The 19,290-nt window shown below is 39.8% G+C and overlaps 2 protein-coding genes and 1 pseudogene across 2 annotated transcripts; all 3 read right to left on the reverse strand.

The window, feature by feature from the left end:
• Positions 1–3,172: 3,172 nt before the first annotated feature.
• On the reverse strand, positions 3,173–4,969 carry LOC146651066 (toll-like receptor 8 pseudogene; annotated as a pseudogene).
• A 4,552-nt stretch (positions 4,970–9,521) lies between these two features.
• Positions 9,522–15,092, reverse strand: LOC146651067 (toll-like receptor 8). The gene is made up of 2 exons (XM_085384883.1): positions 14,634–15,092; positions 9,522–12,780 (listed from the first exon to the last, which is right to left on the reverse strand). Exons 1-2 carry the CDS (start codon positions 14,634–14,636, stop codon positions 9,673–9,675), a joined length of 3,111 nt encoding a protein of 1,036 aa, XP_085241009.1. The 5' UTR covers positions 14,637–15,092; the 3' UTR covers positions 9,522–9,672.
• A 119-nt stretch (positions 15,093–15,211) lies between these two features.
• LOC146651068 (toll-like receptor 7) lies at positions 15,212–18,644 on the reverse strand. The gene is made up of 2 exons (XM_085384179.1): positions 18,630–18,644; positions 15,212–18,358 (listed from the first exon to the last, which is right to left on the reverse strand). The coding sequence occupies exons 1-2, from the start codon at positions 18,642–18,644 to the stop codon at positions 15,212–15,214; spliced, it is 3,162 nt and encodes a 1,053-aa protein (XP_085240305.1).
• Positions 18,645–19,290: the final 646 nt, after the last annotated feature.

The following is a 19,290-nucleotide window of genomic DNA, read 5'->3' on the forward strand; positions in this document are numbered from 1 at the left end:
CTCGAGGACGACACCATATCATCCACAGGGCAACCCAGCCGAGCGATTTAACAGGACGTTGCTCCAAATGCTAAGGACGCTGGAGGAGAGGGCGAAGAGCAACTGGAAGGAGCACCTACCCCAGATAGTGCATGCCTACAACTGTACCAGGCATGAGGCCACAGGCTTTTCACCCCACTACCTCATGTTTGGTCAGCACCCCCACCTCCCAGTAGACCTAATTTTTGGCCTGTTAACCAGAGATCAATCTGAAACACCTCAGAGTTATGCCAAAAAGTGGGCATCACGGATGAAGGAGGCTTACCGTATTGCAGCTGAGAACAGCCAGCACTCCAGTGCAAGGGGTAAGAAGTATTATGATCGTCACATACAGAACACAGTCACTCTCCAGTCTGGTGACAGGGTCCTAGTCCGTAATATGAGTGAGAGGGGAGGACCTGGAAAATTGAGACCCTACTGGGAGCAAACTGTGTATGTCGTCAAGGAACAAGTGGGTGACAGTCCCATTTACAAAGTATGCTCTGAGGCAGGTGGTGCTAAAACCCGCATACTTCACAGAAACCTTCTACACCTTGTAAATAATCTACCTGTGGACTTACCTGACCTGCAGAGGGGGCCATTGCCATCCAGAGGGGCTCGAAGGAAAAGGAGTGACCCTGCTGTGGGACATGATGGGATGGAGACGCCCGAAAGCAGCAACTCTGAAAACTCAGACAGTGAAGCACCCAGAGTGCAGTACTGGCTCAGAGTATCACCACAGGCTCAACGCCAAACAAAGAATCTGAGACCAATGCATCAGTCCCAGAGAAATATTGAAGGAGCCCAGAATGTCCCTGGAAAACAAATATACATGCCACGGTCAGGAGGTCATATGGCAGAGCAACCCAGAGGCACTTCTCCTGAAAGAGAAGTTGAACAAGAACAAGGTGAAAACCAAATTGCAGACTGCTCTGTTGCTGATCCAGAACACCTTGATGCGGAGGAGTGTCCAGAGACAATGACTGAGGGTGATGAGGCTCGACCGCTGACTCCGCAGGAAGCCACAGTGAGGAGATCCGCCAGGGGCAGGAAACCCCCTCGGGTTCTCACATACGAGTCCCTGGGCCAGCCATCTTACCGAGCACACGGGTCACTTAACCCCGCTGGACTTTGTACAGTACAGGCCCTGCCAGTCTGGGGAATGCCACCCCTCACTGTGCCACACTACATCCCATACCAACCATTCCCCTGCACTGTTGTACCATACACAAACCCATATTGATACACACACTGACGAAATACCTTCGCTCTGAAATATGAAGATCAAGAACTGTTTCTAGGTGAGCGAGTTAAAGTGTTAAGAAGTGTGAACTTTTTGTGTATTTTCTTGAAATGTCTGGAGCCATCTTTTTTTTTGTTTGGGAGCATGTGATCCACACAGAAATGTGGTCACAATTGTGAGTTAAGTGTCGTGATATATGGAGATTATTTTGCATGTTTTATTTTGCTGGTTTATTGGTGTAATTTAAAGCCACAATGTCATGTAAGTTCCCTGTTGCCAGGAGAGTGTATAACACTTTGGACAGTAGGGGGCAGCAGCGTGCTTTGGGAACTGAGTCGGGTGCATAGCTGCCGTAAGTTTTCCATTCTGGCAAGACTGACCAGGCGAACGGCAGCGTGTCTCCTGTGCTCACTTTCTCTCCTGTTTTACAGGTCAGTAACGTGGTCAAAAACATAAAGAAATACACAGCTGGACACTGTGATACTTAAACTTTCATGACATAAGACGGGTCTGTGATATGTGATGTATTATACTGTCGCTATGTGAGCTACTTTAGCTCTGTAAGATGTTATAGCTAGGCTATATGCCTGGGTAACGCTAGCAAGCTGTTGCAACTGCGTATAATACTCCATATAATAATAAGAAGCACCAACCCAGTTAGGTTTACAGTTCCTGATAAACTTGTAGCTTTGTGTTCATGACAAATGTTTTGTATAACGCGTGTGTAAAGTGTTCTGAGCCCGCCTGAAGTCATGTGTAAACTTGCTGTTTCAGTGTTAGAATCTAACTGGTCTGAAAAGGACATATGAAGCGAGAGCGCTAATAAGAGTACGGCCAACAAAAATGCTGGCAAGGAAAGTAGTGCAGTAATGTTGAAAGTAGAGTTTCCTTTCTATGATGAGACACTACCATGATGATGTGAATTATTTTGTTTATCTCATTTATGGGAAAAGAGGTGTAGTTTTCATTTGTTTCATTCATTTAAACCCTTTGTTGTTTTATGCCAGTAGTGTGGACTAATATTGAAATGTACTGGTGGAAAACAAGCCATGTGAGGGAATGAGCAGTTATTGTGAAATTGAGTTAACGAAAGAGTGGAGCAGATATGCTTGTGTTGTATGAATAAATTCTGGCAAGACTGACCAGGCGAACGGCAGCGTGTCTCCTGTGCTCACTTTCTCTCCTGTTTTACAGGATCGTAATCTGGCTACGCGCCCATCATAGTGGGGCCTGTAACACCAGCACCATTCAGGCATCGTTACGATGGAGTAAATGTGACTAAAAGTCTCAGCTTGATAAATTACAATTTTTTAAATTTGCAATAAATATGCAACTTCATAACTCATTTTCATGTAATGGATTACGAGACTTCCAAAAAAACAAAGTGTATTAATATTGCATTGTTAATATATCTACTGACAAACTGATTTGTTTCTGTGTGGGATATTGACTTTAGGGTTAATTTGCAAGCTGCAACTGCATCACTGCTGCCACCACGTGGATAATTTAATAGCAGGCAAACACAGAACATGCTAGTTCTAACCAGTCATACTGTGTGGATTCTGGGAAACTCTGTGATGGAGTAAAGTTTAGGATGTGTCAATTTTGCTCGAAATTGATCTTTTGTGGAACTGTTGAACCTGGTAATGGTGTCCCTCAGCACAGATCTTTTCTAAGTTTGAAACGAGAGTGTAGACTGTAAAATTTACATTCAGAAATTGCCTCACATTTTTATATGGTTTCATTTATTAATGTACTTCACACACATTACAAAAATTCATTATGCTGTCTTGGCAACTATAAGGAAACCAGTTCTTAAAAACAGTTCAGTCAAAGAAGAAACACTTTAAAACCAAACTCGAAATTATATATAACACACGTGTTTTAAAACAAACACGTTATTATCCTTCTTCACTTGGTGGTGAAGTATTTTGAATAGGTCTTGTTGTACATCACTTGATTGTCGACTCTTATGACAGTTCTCAGGTTTTGCCAAAACCAGGGCTCTGCGGCTGCTGTACGCGGCCACTCTACAACACTGCTCTCGCACAGTCGCTTCCTCAAGCACAGAAAGTGAGAATGCTGCAGGACAGGCTCCAGCATGAGCAGTACTATCACATCCACATTTTCATCCAGCAGTCTTTGGTGGGCCAGATACATTGCTAGCTTGAAAGCACCGGTCTTAACGTAGCCCTTTGTTAAGACAAACAGAGTCTTGCGACTGTACTGGATGCTCTGGGTGAGGTTGTCCACCAGTGGGACTCCTGGGGGCCAGTCCCTCTCTTCCAGACACAGTGGATGTATCTTGTCTCCCTCTTCCTCCAGTTGCACCCGCAGATTGCTCATCACCCACTCAGAGACCTGTGGGTCTTTTGTATCATATGTCACAAAGACATCATAAATAGTATCTGGCAAGTTCAAGGATCTGTACTCTTTCAGCTTAGCTTTCATATAGTGTAGGACATAGGAAGCATCGCAGTAAAATAAGTGAGCAACTGTTGAAACAACCATGAAAAGAATAATGATAGAAGTTGTTAGAGCGTAGATCTGAAATGCCTGACTGGGATTTATACACTGATGAATGCTAAAATGTATCAATCCTTGTCCCTTTAAGTTCACTGGTGTGTTACATGTCACCTGAGTGGTGAGTCTTGGGATCTTTACATCACTCTGTTCAATCCACAAAACGAAGTCTAACAAATCACAAGTACACTCGAATGGATTTCCTTGTAGGAACAGAGTCAGGTTTGCAGGTCCTGATTTGAAGGTAGTTTCATTGACAATAGTCAATTTGTTGTTACTCAGGCTTAGAGTCGTGAGGCTTTTTAGACTCTTTAAAAAACAATTGTCTGCATGGAAAATGTGATTATGACTCAGGTCAAGGAAAGTCAAAGTTTGTGTGATGTTTGAGTTAATAGTTGTTAAAGTAGACAGAGAATTGTAACTTAGGTCCAAAATTTGAAGTTGATGGAAAGGCAGTTTGTCCCAATTAACATCACTGAGTGAGTTATGACTTATGCGCAGTGTGGTGAGGTTATGTGGCAAATATTCATAAACATCATCTGGAATCTTTGCAATGCCATTAAAGGATATATCTAAAATTGTCAAATTAGAGAGATTAGTGAAAAGTTTCTTGTATGTGCTATCCCTGTCTTTCCAAAGTTTCCCTAGATGATTTTGTGCAAATATAAGTTCTGCTAATGATTTGCTATACATCTCTTTTGTTGTCAGTGTGGAAATCTCGTTATGACTCATATTAAGGACTCTTAGCACAGGTAGATTTTGTGTAAAATTTAAATTAAGCGTTACCCCAAATGCTTCAAAGTAGTGTGAATTGTAACTGAGGTCTAGTACTTGTAATTTCTTTAGTTCTTTGAAGGCGTTGTTATAGGCCAGATCAACCCTATTGAAGGATAAGTCCAGATATGTCAGATTAGGCAACATCTTGAACTCTGTGCCATTAAGTGCCTGTGAAAATCCATTTCTGGAGAGGTTGAGACATGAAATATTTCCATAGCCCACAAACTGCTTTGGAGAAATGAAGAACAGATTATTTGAGCTGAGGATGAGCACTCGTCCAGAATTGGCGCATTCTTGCTTTGTATTCCTGTGTAGTACTTCATAAATTGAGTCTTTTGGAGTGAGTTTTACGAATGGTGACATAGAAACTTCTGAATTCTCATTAGATTTCAAGCTAGATTTCTGCATTCTGTCACACACACACACACAGCTACATTAATGGCTCTAAGTGCATTCATGTGTTGAATAAACAAAGATTACATGTTAATGTTTTGTTAGTACCCTTATTTCTTTGTGTTACATTTTACCCCAGGATATGTTACAACTAACCCAGACTATGGGGTTAATTGTAACATTTCACTCTTTGTGTTTGAGGCCATACCATGCAATGGGTAATTGTGCTGCAGAGAAAATAGCTGCACTATTTAATAGCAGAGACATGTAAATACTTTGCATTACATTTTGAATCCACTACCTTAAAAGAGCTCCAATTTACAGACAGAAATGTCAAAAATGTTACAACTATCCCCGGTCTCCCCTAGTTATACCTTTTGGTACTTCCTCTAGATGGCGGCCTTTACAGTCAAATTTGACCGTATTTGAAGCATTGTTGGATATGACATCACAAGGAAACTGCCGTGTCATCCAGAAGGGTTTATGTGCAGCCAGCTGGACCTCATCATGGCAACACAGACAGAACAACAGCATCCAGCATTTGGTAATCTGTGAAAAATTGATGAAATCAGTTAACTGAAATAATTTAAAGCTTTTGTTTTTGGTCATATTATTTGGACTGACCCTGAATCAGTTAAGCTACTCCAGGACCCCTCGTGCCATACTAGCGCTTCTCCTTGATTACATTGTTTTCACTTCCCATTTATTTATTAGCCTTGCATTTCTGCATGCATAAAGTTTGTCTCTACTCTTTCTCAGTATTTTCTCTTGTCCTGTTTGTTGTTTTGTGGCCTCTCCATATTTCTCCCTTCCACTCAGCCCTCAAGCAGTACAGTAGCAGCAAATGGCTGCTGCTTCTTTAGCCTAGTTTACCCTCCCTCCTTTACCTAGTCCTTGGTCATAGAGTCTTGTCTGCTTGTTTGGGTTCTTGCTCTAATTTTGTTGAGTTTGTGCCTTTCTAAATTACTTCAAGGTTCAGACTAATATTTTGATCTGTGAGCCCCAGATTATACACTCACTGCAGCAAAAGATGTTCTTGGCCCAATTAGACTGTAAGTCATGACATCCAAGAACTACAGAGATGTTTTGAGAGAAAACATATTGATAAGATAAAATAAGATGCCTATTATATATTATAGTATTTGTTTGAAATAAAATATGAAGCCGACTCGCATTCCACATTCATTATATGCAGTTTATTTTTAATTGTTATTTATTTAACTGTGATAAAAGGCATTTCTTTTTTGGCTCATGATGATTTGGAGATCTGGATGGCCAAAAGAAAACAACAACTCATTTGTTTGAACGCTTGCTGTTGGGCAGTTTTAAAGCTGTTCAAGTGCAAACAGGTTTAATCACAAAAAATACAGTGGAATAAAAGATTTGTGGATATATAGTGTAAGTGAATGAGGCCCATTGATGTTACAAAGTAAGCTTGAAGAAAATTGTATGTAAGTATGGCATCACTTCTACCCAGCAGGTGCCAATAAATCGTAAATCAAATTGTAGCTGGAAAGACTGTTCCTGTTTTTTGTCACACTTGGGAAAAATTTTAAATATCAAAATTACTGAACAGTTTGTGTAATTTTTGACTAATTTTTAATGTACATTTTAATGTAATTGGCCAACAAATACCAAATACCAAAAAAACCCAAATACCAAAGGCCATTTCCAAAGTAAATTAAGTCAACTGTACAGGTTTTTAGAATCAAATAAATCTATGAAACATTTTGTCACCAAAATCCTGAAACTAGAAAAATAATCAAAAATAATACAGATAAATGAAATTATAGCATATAAAGGTAATCAGAAATTTAATAAAATGTAAAAATGTAAGTAAATATAAAGAACAGAAACAAAATAAAACTCACCATTTTTTCTCCACTATATTGATCCCTGAATGACAATTTGGAAAATTATGCTAGTGTGCTTCAATTTTTTTTTCAATTGTAAGACTTGAAAGTTTCTTGTCTTTTATTAATGATTTCGTTACAGATGACCCTGTTTGTTCCCTTCAAGACAAAGAAAAAAGAAACACGCTGTTAAAACTACATGATAAGCTGTGTGAGGGAAGTAGCCCGTTAATTGAAGAACTGCATCTTTTTCATTTCCCTCCTTCAAAAATGCCAGTTTATTTGTCAGCCAAGATGAACACTGGAATGCCAGTAAACACAGCAACAGTGCATAGTGCCAGTCAGTTCTTCAGATTATGTGAAGTAATATGGAGTTTAAAAATGACATATTTCTTAGACATTAATATGACATTAGTAATATATGGCCTCACACACTGATTTATTTTTGAGTGGGACACTGAATTTAGGGCTAATTTGCAAAATGCACTGTATTAAAACTGTGTCACTTGCACCACCTTACGGACAATCTCAAAAATTTCCAAATGTGAAATAACAGATGAAAGCATGCAAGTTATATTACACATACTGTGTCGATATGGATTTTTAATAATGGACTGCAATTTAGGATCTGTCACTTTTGTACTAAATTTCTCTTTTGTTAACTGTTAAACCTGGTACTGGTGTCACTCAGCACAGATGTTTTCTAACACAGAAACCAGAGACTAGAGTATAAAATGCTGCTACTACTGCACATTCACCCAGTGTATATACTATATGAAAAAACACCCAGCACGCCCATGCGGGCGGTTTATCTTTCAAGCTCGGGTCCTCTACCAGAGGCCTGGGAGCTTGAGGGTCCTGCGCAGTATCTTAGCTGTTCCCAGGACTGCGCTCTTCTGGACAGAGATCTCCGATGTTGTTCCCGGGATCTGCTGGAGCCACTCGCCTAGCTTGGGAGTCACCGCACCTAGTGCTCCGATTACCACGGGGACCACCGTTACCTTCACCCTCCACATCCTCTCGAGCTCTTCTCTGAGCCCTTGGTATTTCTCCAGCTTCTCGTGTTCCTTCTTCCTGATATTGCTGTCATTCGGAACCGCTACATCGATCACTACGGCCGTCTTCTTCTGTTTGTCTACCACCACTATGTCCGGTTGGTTAGCCACCACCATTTTGTCCGTCTGTATCTGGAAGTCCCACAGGATCTTAGCTCGGTCATTCTCCACCACCCTTGGGGGCATCTCCCATTTTGACCTCGGGACTTCCAGGTTATACTCGGCACAGATGTTCCTGTACACTATGCCGGCCACTTGGTTATGGCGTTCCATGTATGCCTTGCCTGCTAGCATCTTGCACCCTGCTGTTATGTGCTGGATTGTCTCTGGGGCATCTTTACACAGCCTGCACCTGGGGTCTTGCCTGGTGTGATAGACCCCAGCCTCTATGGATCTTGTGCTCAGAGCTTGTTCTTGTGCTGCCATGATTAGTGCCTCTGTGCTGTCTTTCAGTCCAGCTTTGTCCAGCCACTGGTAGGATTTCTGGATATCAGCCACCTCCTCTATCTGCCGGTGGTACATACCGTGCAGGGGCCTGTCCTTCCATGATGGTTCCTCGTCTCCCTCCTCTTTCTTGGGTTTCTGCTGCCTGAGGTATTCACTGAGCACTCGGTCAGTTGGGGCCATCTTCCCAATGTATTCTTGGATGTTCGTTGTCTCATCCTGGACTGTGGTGCTGACACTCACCAGTCCCCGGCCCCCTTCCTTCCGCTTAGCGTACAGCCTCAGGGTGCTGGACTTGGGGTGAAACCCTCCATGCATGGTAAGGAGCTTTCTTGTCTTTATGTCAGTGGCTTCTATCTCCTCCTTTGGCCAGCCTATTACCCCAGCAGGGTACCTGATCACGGGCAGGGCGTACGTGTTGATGGCCCGGATCTTGTTCTTACCATTCAGCTATATATATATATACAATGTTCTTCCTCTACACCCCCCCCCCCCCCCCCCCCCAATTTTTGCACATGTCGAGGAGCGTGTCAGGCTACATTTCACTGTGTGTTATACTTGTATAACTATGCATGTGACAAATAAAGAACCTTGAACCTTGAAAATCTACATCTGCAAAATGCCACACATTTTATTTTATTTTATTTTTTTATTAATGCACTGCAGACAGATTACACAAGATTTATTATGCTTTCTCAGCAAATATAAGAAAATTTGGTTTTTATTGTTTTCTTATTAGATTCAGACAAAGAAGAAATCGTTTAAAAGAACCAAATAAGCATTGCTCTAAAGAACAGTGATTTTAAAGCAGGACCATGTTATTGTCTGCAGACTAGAATTACAAATCAGTCCCAGGCAGATAAGTGATGATTATCCTTCTTCACTTAGTAAATGGTAAATGGCCTGTATTTATATAGCGCTTTTCTAGTCCCTAAGGACCCCAAAGCGCTTTACATATCCAGTCATCCACCCATTCACACACACATTGGTGATGACAAGCTACATTGTAGCCACAGCCACCCTGGGGCGCACTGACAGAGGCGAGGCTGCCGGACACTGGCCCCACCGGGCCCTCTGACCACCACCAGTAGGCAACGGGTGAAGTGTCTTGCCCAAGGACACAACGACCGAGACTGTCCAAGCCGGGGCTCGAACCGGCAACCTTCCGATTACAAGGCGAACTCCCAACTCTTGAGCCACGATCGCTTAGTGGTGAAGCATTTTGAATAAGTCAATAACTCAACAACTATAAGAAAATTAGTTCTTAAAAACAGTTCAGTCAAAGAAGAAACACTTTAAAAAGACCAAACAAAAAATGATATATAAAAGCACTGGTTATATAACAAGCTCATGTTATTATCCTTCTTCATTTGGTGGTGAAGTATTTTGAATAGGTCTTGTTGTACATCACTTGATTATCTACTCTTATGACAGTTCTCAGGTTTTGCCAAAACCAGGGCTCTGCGGCTGCTGTTCGCGGCCACTCTACAACACTGCTCTCGCACAGTCGCTTCCTCAAGCGCAGAAAGTGAGAATGCTGCAGGACAGGCTCCAGCATTAGCAGTACTATCACATCCACATTTTCATCCAGCAGTCTTTGGTGGGCCAGATACATTGCTAGCTTGAAAGCACCGGTCTTAACGTAGCCCTTTGTTAAGACAAACAGAGTCTTGCGACTGTACTGGATGCTCTGGGTGAGGTTGTCCACCAGTGGGACTCCTGGGGGCCAGTCCCTCTCTTCCAGACACAGTGGATGTATCTTGTCTCCCTCTTCCTCCAGTTGCACCCGCAGATTGCTCATCACCCACTCAGAGACGTGTGGGTCTTTTGTATCATATGTCACAAAGACATCATAAATAGTATCTGGCGAGTTCAAGGATCTGTACCCTTTCAGCTTAGCTTTCATATAGTGTAGGACATAGGAAGCATCCCAGTAAAATAAGTGAGCAACTGTTGAAACAATCATGAAAAGAATAATGATAGAAGTTGTTCGAGCGTAGATATTCTTTGCCTTTTTCGCATTTACACACTGACTAATGTTAAAACTTATCAGTATTTTGTTCCTCTGGTTCACTGGTGTGTTACATGTCACCTGAGTGGTGAGTCTTGGGATCTTTACATCACTCTGTTCAATCCATAAAATAAAGTCTATGGAATCACAAGTACACTCAAATGGATTTCCTTGTAGGAACAGAGTCAGGTTTGCAGGTCCTGATTTGAAGGTAGTTTCATTGACAATAGTCAATTTGTTGTTACTCAGGCTTAGAGTCGTGAGGCTTTTTAGACTCTTTAAAAAACAATTGTCTGCATGGAAAATGTGATTATGACTCAGGTCAAGGAAAGTCAAAGTTTGTGTGATGTTTGAGTTAATAGTTGTTAAAGTAGACAGAGAATTGTAACTTAGGTCCAAAATTTGAAGTTGATGGAAAGGCAGTTTGTCCCAATTAACATCACTGAGTGAGTTATGACTTATGCGCAGTGTGGTGAGGTTATGTGGCAAATATTCATAAACATCATCTGGAATCTTTGCAATGCCATTAAAGGATATATCTAAAATTGTCAAATTAGAGAGATTAGTGAAAAGTTTCTTGTATGAGCTATCCCTGTCTTTCCAAAGTTTCCCTAGATGATTTTGTGCAAATATAAGTTCTGCTAATGATTTGCTATACATCTCTTTTGTTGTCAGTGTGGAAATCTCATTATGACTCATATTAAGGACTCTTAGCACAGGTAGATTTTGTGTAAAATTTAAATTGAGCGTTACCCCAAATGCTTTAAAGTAGTGTGGATTGTAACTGAGGTCTAGTACTTGTAATTTCTTTAGTTCTTTGAAGGCGTTGTTATAGGCCATATCGACCTTATTGAAAGATAAGTCCAGATATGTCAGATTAGGCAACATCTTGAACTCTGTGCCATTAAGTGCCTGTGAAAATCCATTTCTGGAGAGGTTGAGACATGAAATATTTCCATATCCCTCAAATAGCTTTGGAGAAATGAAGAACAGATTATTTGAGCTGAGGATGAGCACTCGTCCAGAGTCAAAGCACTCTTGCTTTATTAGCCTGTCCGATATCTCGTAGCTAAAGTCTTTTGGAGTAGCTGTTATGGAAAATGAAATAGAAAGGTCTGAATTCTGGTTGTATCTGTCTGTTAGAGTTGGTGGACTTTCTATTGTTGTGGGATATAACCTGTTTTCTGAGAGATATATCATTTTTACGTGGGAGAAATGGCTGAATAAAGTAGAGTTGCTGTAAATAATGAAGTTAGTACCTAAATTCAAAGCAGATAGATTTTTTAGATTGTACAGAGGTGTGAGTGTGTCTGGTCCAATACTCTGGAATACCAAAGCCTCCAAATGCAAAGTTTTCAGTGACCTGAGGTTTGAAAAGTTTTGTGAAAGAGTTATTTTTTCTGGGTACAATCCGAGAGCATAATTGAACGACAGGTCAAGCTTTTCTAGCCTGTGAAGATAACTAAATGCCTCAAAAGATGGTTCCTCACCAGTTATAGATTTTAGTAAAAAATTAAATGCCAGATATAATACTTTAAGATTCTTTAGACTTTGAAACCAAGAGGGCTTAAGGTAATTTAGTGAGTTTCCTCCCAGGTCCAGTATCTCCAGCTGTGTCAGTCTTTGAAATGCATCAGGATGTATGTCAATAGAACCGTTAGGGCAAGGAACACAAGGGTACGGAGCATTGTGACATCTTGGACAGTTGCCTTTTATATCAAGGACCTTTAAATTTAGCAACCCCTGGAAATCATCTTTAGATATGTTCTCTATTTTGTTGGAATCCAGACCTAAAATTGTAATTGACTGGGGTAGTCCTTTAGGAACGTGTGTTAAGTTGTTGTAAGACAAGTTCAGAGCATTCAGTTTGTCCAGTATTTGAAAGGGTTTTTCCATAATAGCAACAGACTTCCCACAGGGATTCCAGAAGTAGCAGTTTTTAGATAGAAACAGGTTTGTTATGTTTTTTAAACCAATAAAACTGTTGTCATGTAATTTATCCAAGCTAATCTTGTTAATTTCTAGCTCAAGTGTTTCCACACTGTGGGGGAGATTGCGTGGAATTTCAGTCAGACAGTTGCCGCTCAGTTCCAGTTGCTTGATTTTTGTGAGATTTTTGAAAGCATTTGCAGGAATGTTCAACAGTCTGCATCCATAACCGTCCTTGGATTTGTTTGCCCAGTTGAGATTGAGCTGAGTCAGATTTGTCAGTTTAGAAAATGATTCATCTTTAATACTCTTAATAAAATTTTCTGATAAGTCGAGATGTGTGGCATTACTGGTTATCCCTTCTGGTACTTCCTCTAGATGGCGGCCTTTACAGTCAAATTTGACTGTATTTGATGTTTTGTTGGATATAACATCACAAGGGAACTGCCGTGTCATCCAGGTAGGTGTAAATGCAGCCGGCAGGATCTCATGATGGTAACACAGATAGAACAACAGCATCCAGCATTTGGTAATCTGTGGAAAAATGATGGAATCAGTTGAATGAAATAACCTTAAGCTTATAAAAGGGCTTCTACAAAATTATAACACTTTTTCATGATTATTGTGGTAAAAAAAAATAGATAAAAGAACACTATTTGTACTATATATAATGTTATATATTATATTACTATAACACTTTTATCATGTCAATTAGGGGTTCACAAAATACAGTGATATTGGTCTGCAGATTAGGTTTGCTTTTAGAATCGGCTTAAAGCTTATATTTTAGATGTGACTAAAAGTCTCAGATTGATAAATTAAAATTTTTTAAATTTGCAATAAATATGCAACTTCATAACTCATTTTCATGTAATGGATTACGAGACTTCCCAAAAAGCAAAGTGTATTAATATTACATTGTTAATATATCTACTGACAGTTGTTAAAGGTTGACCCAAATTCATTCCCTCATCCCTACCAGGCTCGGACATCTGTGGGCCTTCCTGTGATGCAGTGAGCACTTCTCCTCGACTTCACTCTATTCACTCCTTATGTGACATATTAATGGATAAAAATCGATGTAATTTTTTCTGTGCATTACTGGTTTCCAAACTTTTTGTGAAACTTTTTTGTCTACTGACTTAAACTGTATATACCTAAACCGAATAGAGCCCTTATTAATGTTATCACAGTTATTTATTACACCACTGCTTTTCCTGTTTTGACATGTTAAAATATCAGCTAGGGAAAAGACAATGAGATTGTAAGGCAATCTTGAAAAAATTGTAAACCTGTCCTATTTGCAGCATGTGGCAGTAGGTTGGAAGTCTAGTGAGAAAAAAAAAATCTTGTTCTTTCTTTTACTTATCAAAACAGCAAGTAAGGGGTATGAAATGTAAAACGATACATGTAAAATGTACAATTACCAGCCTAGAAATAATTTTAAAAATAGGAGATATCAAAAATCTTTCAGGTTGTTGTTAAAGTACTTTTCATGGGAGCACGTCACATACTTAGTGATAAGTGACATACAATATCCCATAAATTTTCTAAATACATTTGTCCCATGTCTTCATTATACCTGTGCAATTTATTGAATTGAAATACCTAAAAAAAGGGGCATCACTTTAAAATAATGTAACATTATTAAGCATTATTAAGGTATTACTAAGGTTTTACCAAGTGGTTAATTCATCATTTATATAGCATCAGTTCTCCTGTTATGCCATTTATAAATACAGGTATATTATCACTACTTTGATTATGATTACTATTAGCAGCTATGTAGTAGCAATTATAGCTGTACATGATTTCACCATGTCCAGCAGTGATAGCTGTACATGGCGTAACAGTAACAGATGGATAAACATATCTGCATCGGCATACTAAGGAAGAGCAGTGATGTATAAATGATGAATTAAGCACTTGCTAATACTTTACTAACACCGTAATAATGCTTAATAGTGTGACATTATTATAAAGTGCTACCGAAAAGAAAGTCTTGACTGCTAAATGTATCTTTGACAGTTTAAGATAAAGTGTGGCTTCATAGCTTGTGTTCTCAAGATCGCCAAGTGCTGATTTCTAAAACAAGTTAAATAAAATGCCGATAATGATGCCATGATGTTTTTCTACACATTGGCTGGCAAGTTTTATTATACCTTTTAATTGAATATGTCAACACATTTCCAAACAAGCAAAACAGATTTAAAAGCAAAACACAATAAAATGATCAGTCTGGGTTTTTGGAGTCAGATATATCTATACAAAGTTTTGGCACAAAATCATAAAATGACAAAATCATCAAAGATAACATCAGAATGCAGAAAATCAGATTATTCTGATAAGTAAGTTAAAAGTAACTATACACACACTCAGTAACTTACCATTGCGCCTGTACTGTATTAATCCCTGAATGACAATCTTGAATTCAGATTTTCTCCTCTACCATTTAAAAATAAGTGGTAGTGGTTAAAAGACAAAAAACAAAAAAACAAAACCCAAAACCAAAAAAAACCCCCAACAAGTTGCTAAAAATCTATAAGGTGCATGTCTTGTATATCATCAAGTCGAATTAGCCGTTTAAACATCTCTGCACGCTCACATACACCCATCAAAATAAGGAAGGGGACTGTTGTACACAGCAGAATGAGCTGTGGGGGGGAGCAGCGTGTGAATTGAACAAATATGTCTGTTTCATTTCCTTCTTTCATGGTATGTTGCATTTCATTGCCAACTGAGTCTGAGAATCCCCCACTGGCATCGCAAAGAGTGGCAATGAATTTCCCAAATAATTTGAATACAGAGTTTAAAATTAGCACATCATTAATTATTAATATTTCATTAATAATAAAACTGCTCCCATTACAACAGTTCAGTATTCACATATAATAATTCATATACAGGAGTACATTTAAAGCAATCTAGAGAGAAGAAACTGCATTTTTCCAGCATATTGTTCTCTTTACAGTGTCTCTTTGAAGAGATTGTTGTATTGTTTGTGACCTTCGGTTGCTAATACACTCCTCAGGCTGAACCAAAAGTATGGCTGGGCTTGAGGATTTGTTGGCCACTCTAGCACAGACCTCTTATACAGCCTCTTTCGTAATCTCAAGTACTTTGAATTGCAGGGCACTTTCTCTAAGAATATAAGCACTATAACATCATTTTTTTCATCCATTAGCCTTTGGTGAGCCATGTAGAACGCCGTCTTGAAGTTTCCCCCTTTGATGTATTTTTTGGTGAGAATAAACACAGTCCTCTTGCTCCTGTGGATGCTTTGAGAGAGGTTGTCAATCAGGGGGCATCCGGGCATCCAATCCCGGTCCTCAAGACAAAGCGTCAGTCGGCGGTCTCCACACTCCTCAAGATGAGCGCACATTTCCTTCGTCACCCACTCTGATACTGCTGGATCCTCCTTATCATAGATCACAAAGGCATCGTAAACAGCGCTCTGGGAATACAGGCGGCGGTAGCCTTTGAGCTTGGCCCTGCAGAAATGGTAGATGTACCAGACATCCCACATGAAGAGATGGCTGGAGATGGACAGCGTGACCAAGATGAGGACGAGGGAAGTCATTAGGGTGGAGAGGATGATTGACAGGTAGTGGTGCTGGCAGGCCAAAAGGTCCACTGAGATGACTGGACGACCTCTTTGTGCCCCTGGGGCAACGCAGGTAACATCCGTGCCCAATCTAGGTATGGTTACTGTAGTCCTGTTGAGCCATGTGACAAACCAGGTGGCATTGCAAGTGCACAAGAATCTGTTTTGGTGCAGAAGTAACATGTCCATATGATTAAGAACATCATCTGGAAGGCTGGATTTTTCAATGTACTGGATGTGATTAGAACTCAGGTCTAGATATTTCAAGTGGTAGGCACCCTTGAGGAAATCTGGTGTAAGCTTTAGGATTTGGTTTTTGTGTAAAATTAGTTTCTCAAGAGATGTGGTGCAGTTTGATAACACATCTGGAACAGTAGTCAAGCTGTTTCCACTGAGATCCAAGACTCGCAATGAGTGTAGAAGTTGCAGTTTCTTCCAGTTAAAGGATTTTAGTTTGTTATTTTTGATATACAGCTCAGATAGCTTCTCTGGTAGACCACTGAATACGTCCGATGGGATAAAAGGGAGGTTGTTATGAGAGATGTCAAGGACAGTCAGATTAACTAAATTCTTAAAATAGTTGACATATCTGGTGTTCCCATCTCGCCACAGTACATCTAACCGGTTATCTCTGAACTCTAACCTTTCTAGGGATTGACTCTCCAGCTCTGTGTTAGTGGAAGTAGAGATCTTGTTGTGATTCATCAGGAGTACCTTGAGGTTTTTTAAATGCCTAGTGAAATTAAGCATGTGAGTCAGACCTTCTGATTCAAAATAGTGGTTGTTGTTACTTATATCCAAGATGACCAGATTTTTCAGCTCTTGGAACGCGGTAGAGTATAGCAGGTCCAAACGGTTCCATGAGAAGTCCAGATATTGTAAATTAGCCAGGTAAGTAAATTCAGAACCATTCAGACTTTGACTCATTGCATTTCCAGACAGATTGAGGCATCTTAGCTCTGTAAGGTTTAAAAATCGTGAATGCAGGAAGAATATATTGTTTCTGCTGACGTCCAGGGTTTTGCCAAACTGACTGCATTCTTTTTTGACGAAGGATGTAATAACTCCAAGTTCCTTGTCCTTGTATTTGCAGCTTCGTGCATACTCATCATATCTGAAATAATGAATCTCTCTCACGTCTTTGTTTTGGTACTCAGCAGCGGAAGACATCGGAGACCAGTCCGAGGTTTCTCCTCCGGACAAACCAAGTTCAATTTGGCCATCAGAGGGAGACGATATTTTGTTGTCAGACAGGCTGATTATTTTAAAGCTTTTCAATTCCATCAGAATACTAAGCTTTGTCATTTTAATGAAGTTTGTACCCAAATCTACAACCTCCAGGTTCGGTAGAGGTTTTAAATGAGCGATACTCTCTGTAGTTAACTGCTGAAACACATAACCTTTCATTCTGAAAATTTTGAGAGACTTCAGAGAGGAGAAACTGCAACTCAGTCTTAGCGTTTGAGGGTACTTCTGAAGCTCGTAGTTGAATGAAAGGTCAAGTTCTTCTAGTTTACCCAGGAATTTGGGGAAAGCAGTGATTTCTAGCTCCCTTGCTAAAAAGTTTGATGAGAGGTCCAGCACTCTGAGCTCAGTTGTGGTGTCAAACCATTCAGAAGGCACACTTGTAAGGGAGTTGCTATGCAGCCGTAATGTTTTTAGTTTGGTCAGCATTTTAAAAGCTGTCTTGCTGATTTTCAATGGTGCGTTATTTGGACATGGGCTACATGGAAAAGGAGCGTTGTAACACCGGGGGCAGTTTCCGCTAATGTCTAGAATCTCAAGATTAGTTAAATTTTTAAAGTCTTCATCAGTGACTTCTTGAATGTTATTGTTATAGAGATACAGCTCCTTCAGAGTAGTGGGTAGCTGATGTGGAATGAAAGACAAGTTATTTGATTTAAGAGATAGCAATTTTAAATTGTTAAACTGTAAAAATGCATCGTCTTCTATATCATAGGAATCATTGCAGGGGTTACGAAAATAGCAGTTTTGACCAAGGTAAAGCACCTCAACATTTCTAAGCTCAGAGAGGTTTGCTTTAGAAAGATAATAAATATGATTCACTTCCAAGCTCAGAAGGATCAGATTTGAAGGCAGGCCTTTAGGTATACTGTAGAGCTGATTGCCATCTAGATACAGCGCTCGCAGATTGCTCAGTCTGCTGAAAGTATTTTCCTCAATTGTCACACTCTTCAGGCACATCTTGTCCTTGGGTCCGATTTTGATGGGCACACAGTTGCACCTCATGTCAATCTCAGTCAAGTTCTCCAAACCGTAAAAGGAGGTGGAGTTTAAACTCGGAATATGGTTGATGGTGAGCGTCAGGTTTGTTGTGTCTCTCGGGATTCCATGGGGGATTTTTTTGAGGCTTCTCTCAGTGCAGTCCACCTTCACTTCACTCCCATTGTTGATCTCGTTAACATCACATGGCAGAGTTTTCGGGTAATAGATGCCAGTTGCCAAAATAGGGAGACAAGACCACAGGGTGAGCAGTGCCACACACATCTGCACGGAAACATGAGAAAGGTTTGCTAGTAGAAATCTAATAATACTGTAACAGCACATTATAAATGCAAATCATAACAAGGGACGCTAAAATCAGCAACTTTAGTAATCATGGCCAGCATATTATACTTTACTTTACTGTACAATTAGGAAATAGCATTCTCTCGCATTTGATTTTCTACTTCTCAACAGTTAACAGCACTTCTAAGCCAAACTACATTTGACAGCTTATGAATTCTGATACTATAGAGTATATAAAAATCATACTCACCAGGTGGAGAAACATTGTTTATGTGAGAAAACAAAAAAAAAGAGTCCAGCTCTGACTTGTCTTGTCTGGTTCGATGGAGTACTGAAAGAAGTATAACACTAACAAACATTCCTGAGGTGGTCGATGAAAGTAACAGGTGTCTGTGTTAGCCTAGTGTGTGTAGAATTAGCCGGCATCACTTCCTACTTTCTTACAAACCACAAACATCCAAATATTTCATCTTTTACTACATCGTGAAAAGGCTTATTGGTGCATTTATGCTATTGCTACTGTAAAGAGGTGCCTTTAATAAGATACAGCAAGTTTAATACTCTGACTCTTGTTGTATGGCAGATATTCCATGGTATTATAAAACACAGCTGGATGAGTTACAAGTTATTATTCAACTGAAACCAGTGAAAGGAAGAGTTTCATTTCTCATTAAATTTTAGGGGAAAATGAAACCTGTGGTGTGGTTTGGGTTTTACCACTGTACATGGTGGTGAAGTTATTTTAACATCAAGCAGAATATTTTTTTTTTGTTATCTGTGACTATATGACTAACATTCAGTCTCACCTACCCAAATTTAAGATAAATAAATATGTTCAGTGGTTTTAGGTACAGTTCCTACCGATTTACAGTAGCTAGACTGTTTAGCTGTCTGTCTTTACAGTGAAATGG

This window comes from Rhamphochromis longiceps, linkage group LG16, assembly GCF_057381845.1.
Source record: "Rhamphochromis longiceps isolate RC_006_pf linkage group LG16, R_longiceps_female_GT1.1, whole genome shotgun sequence".
NCBI lineage: Eukaryota > Metazoa > Chordata > Actinopteri > Cichliformes > Cichlidae > Rhamphochromis > Rhamphochromis longiceps.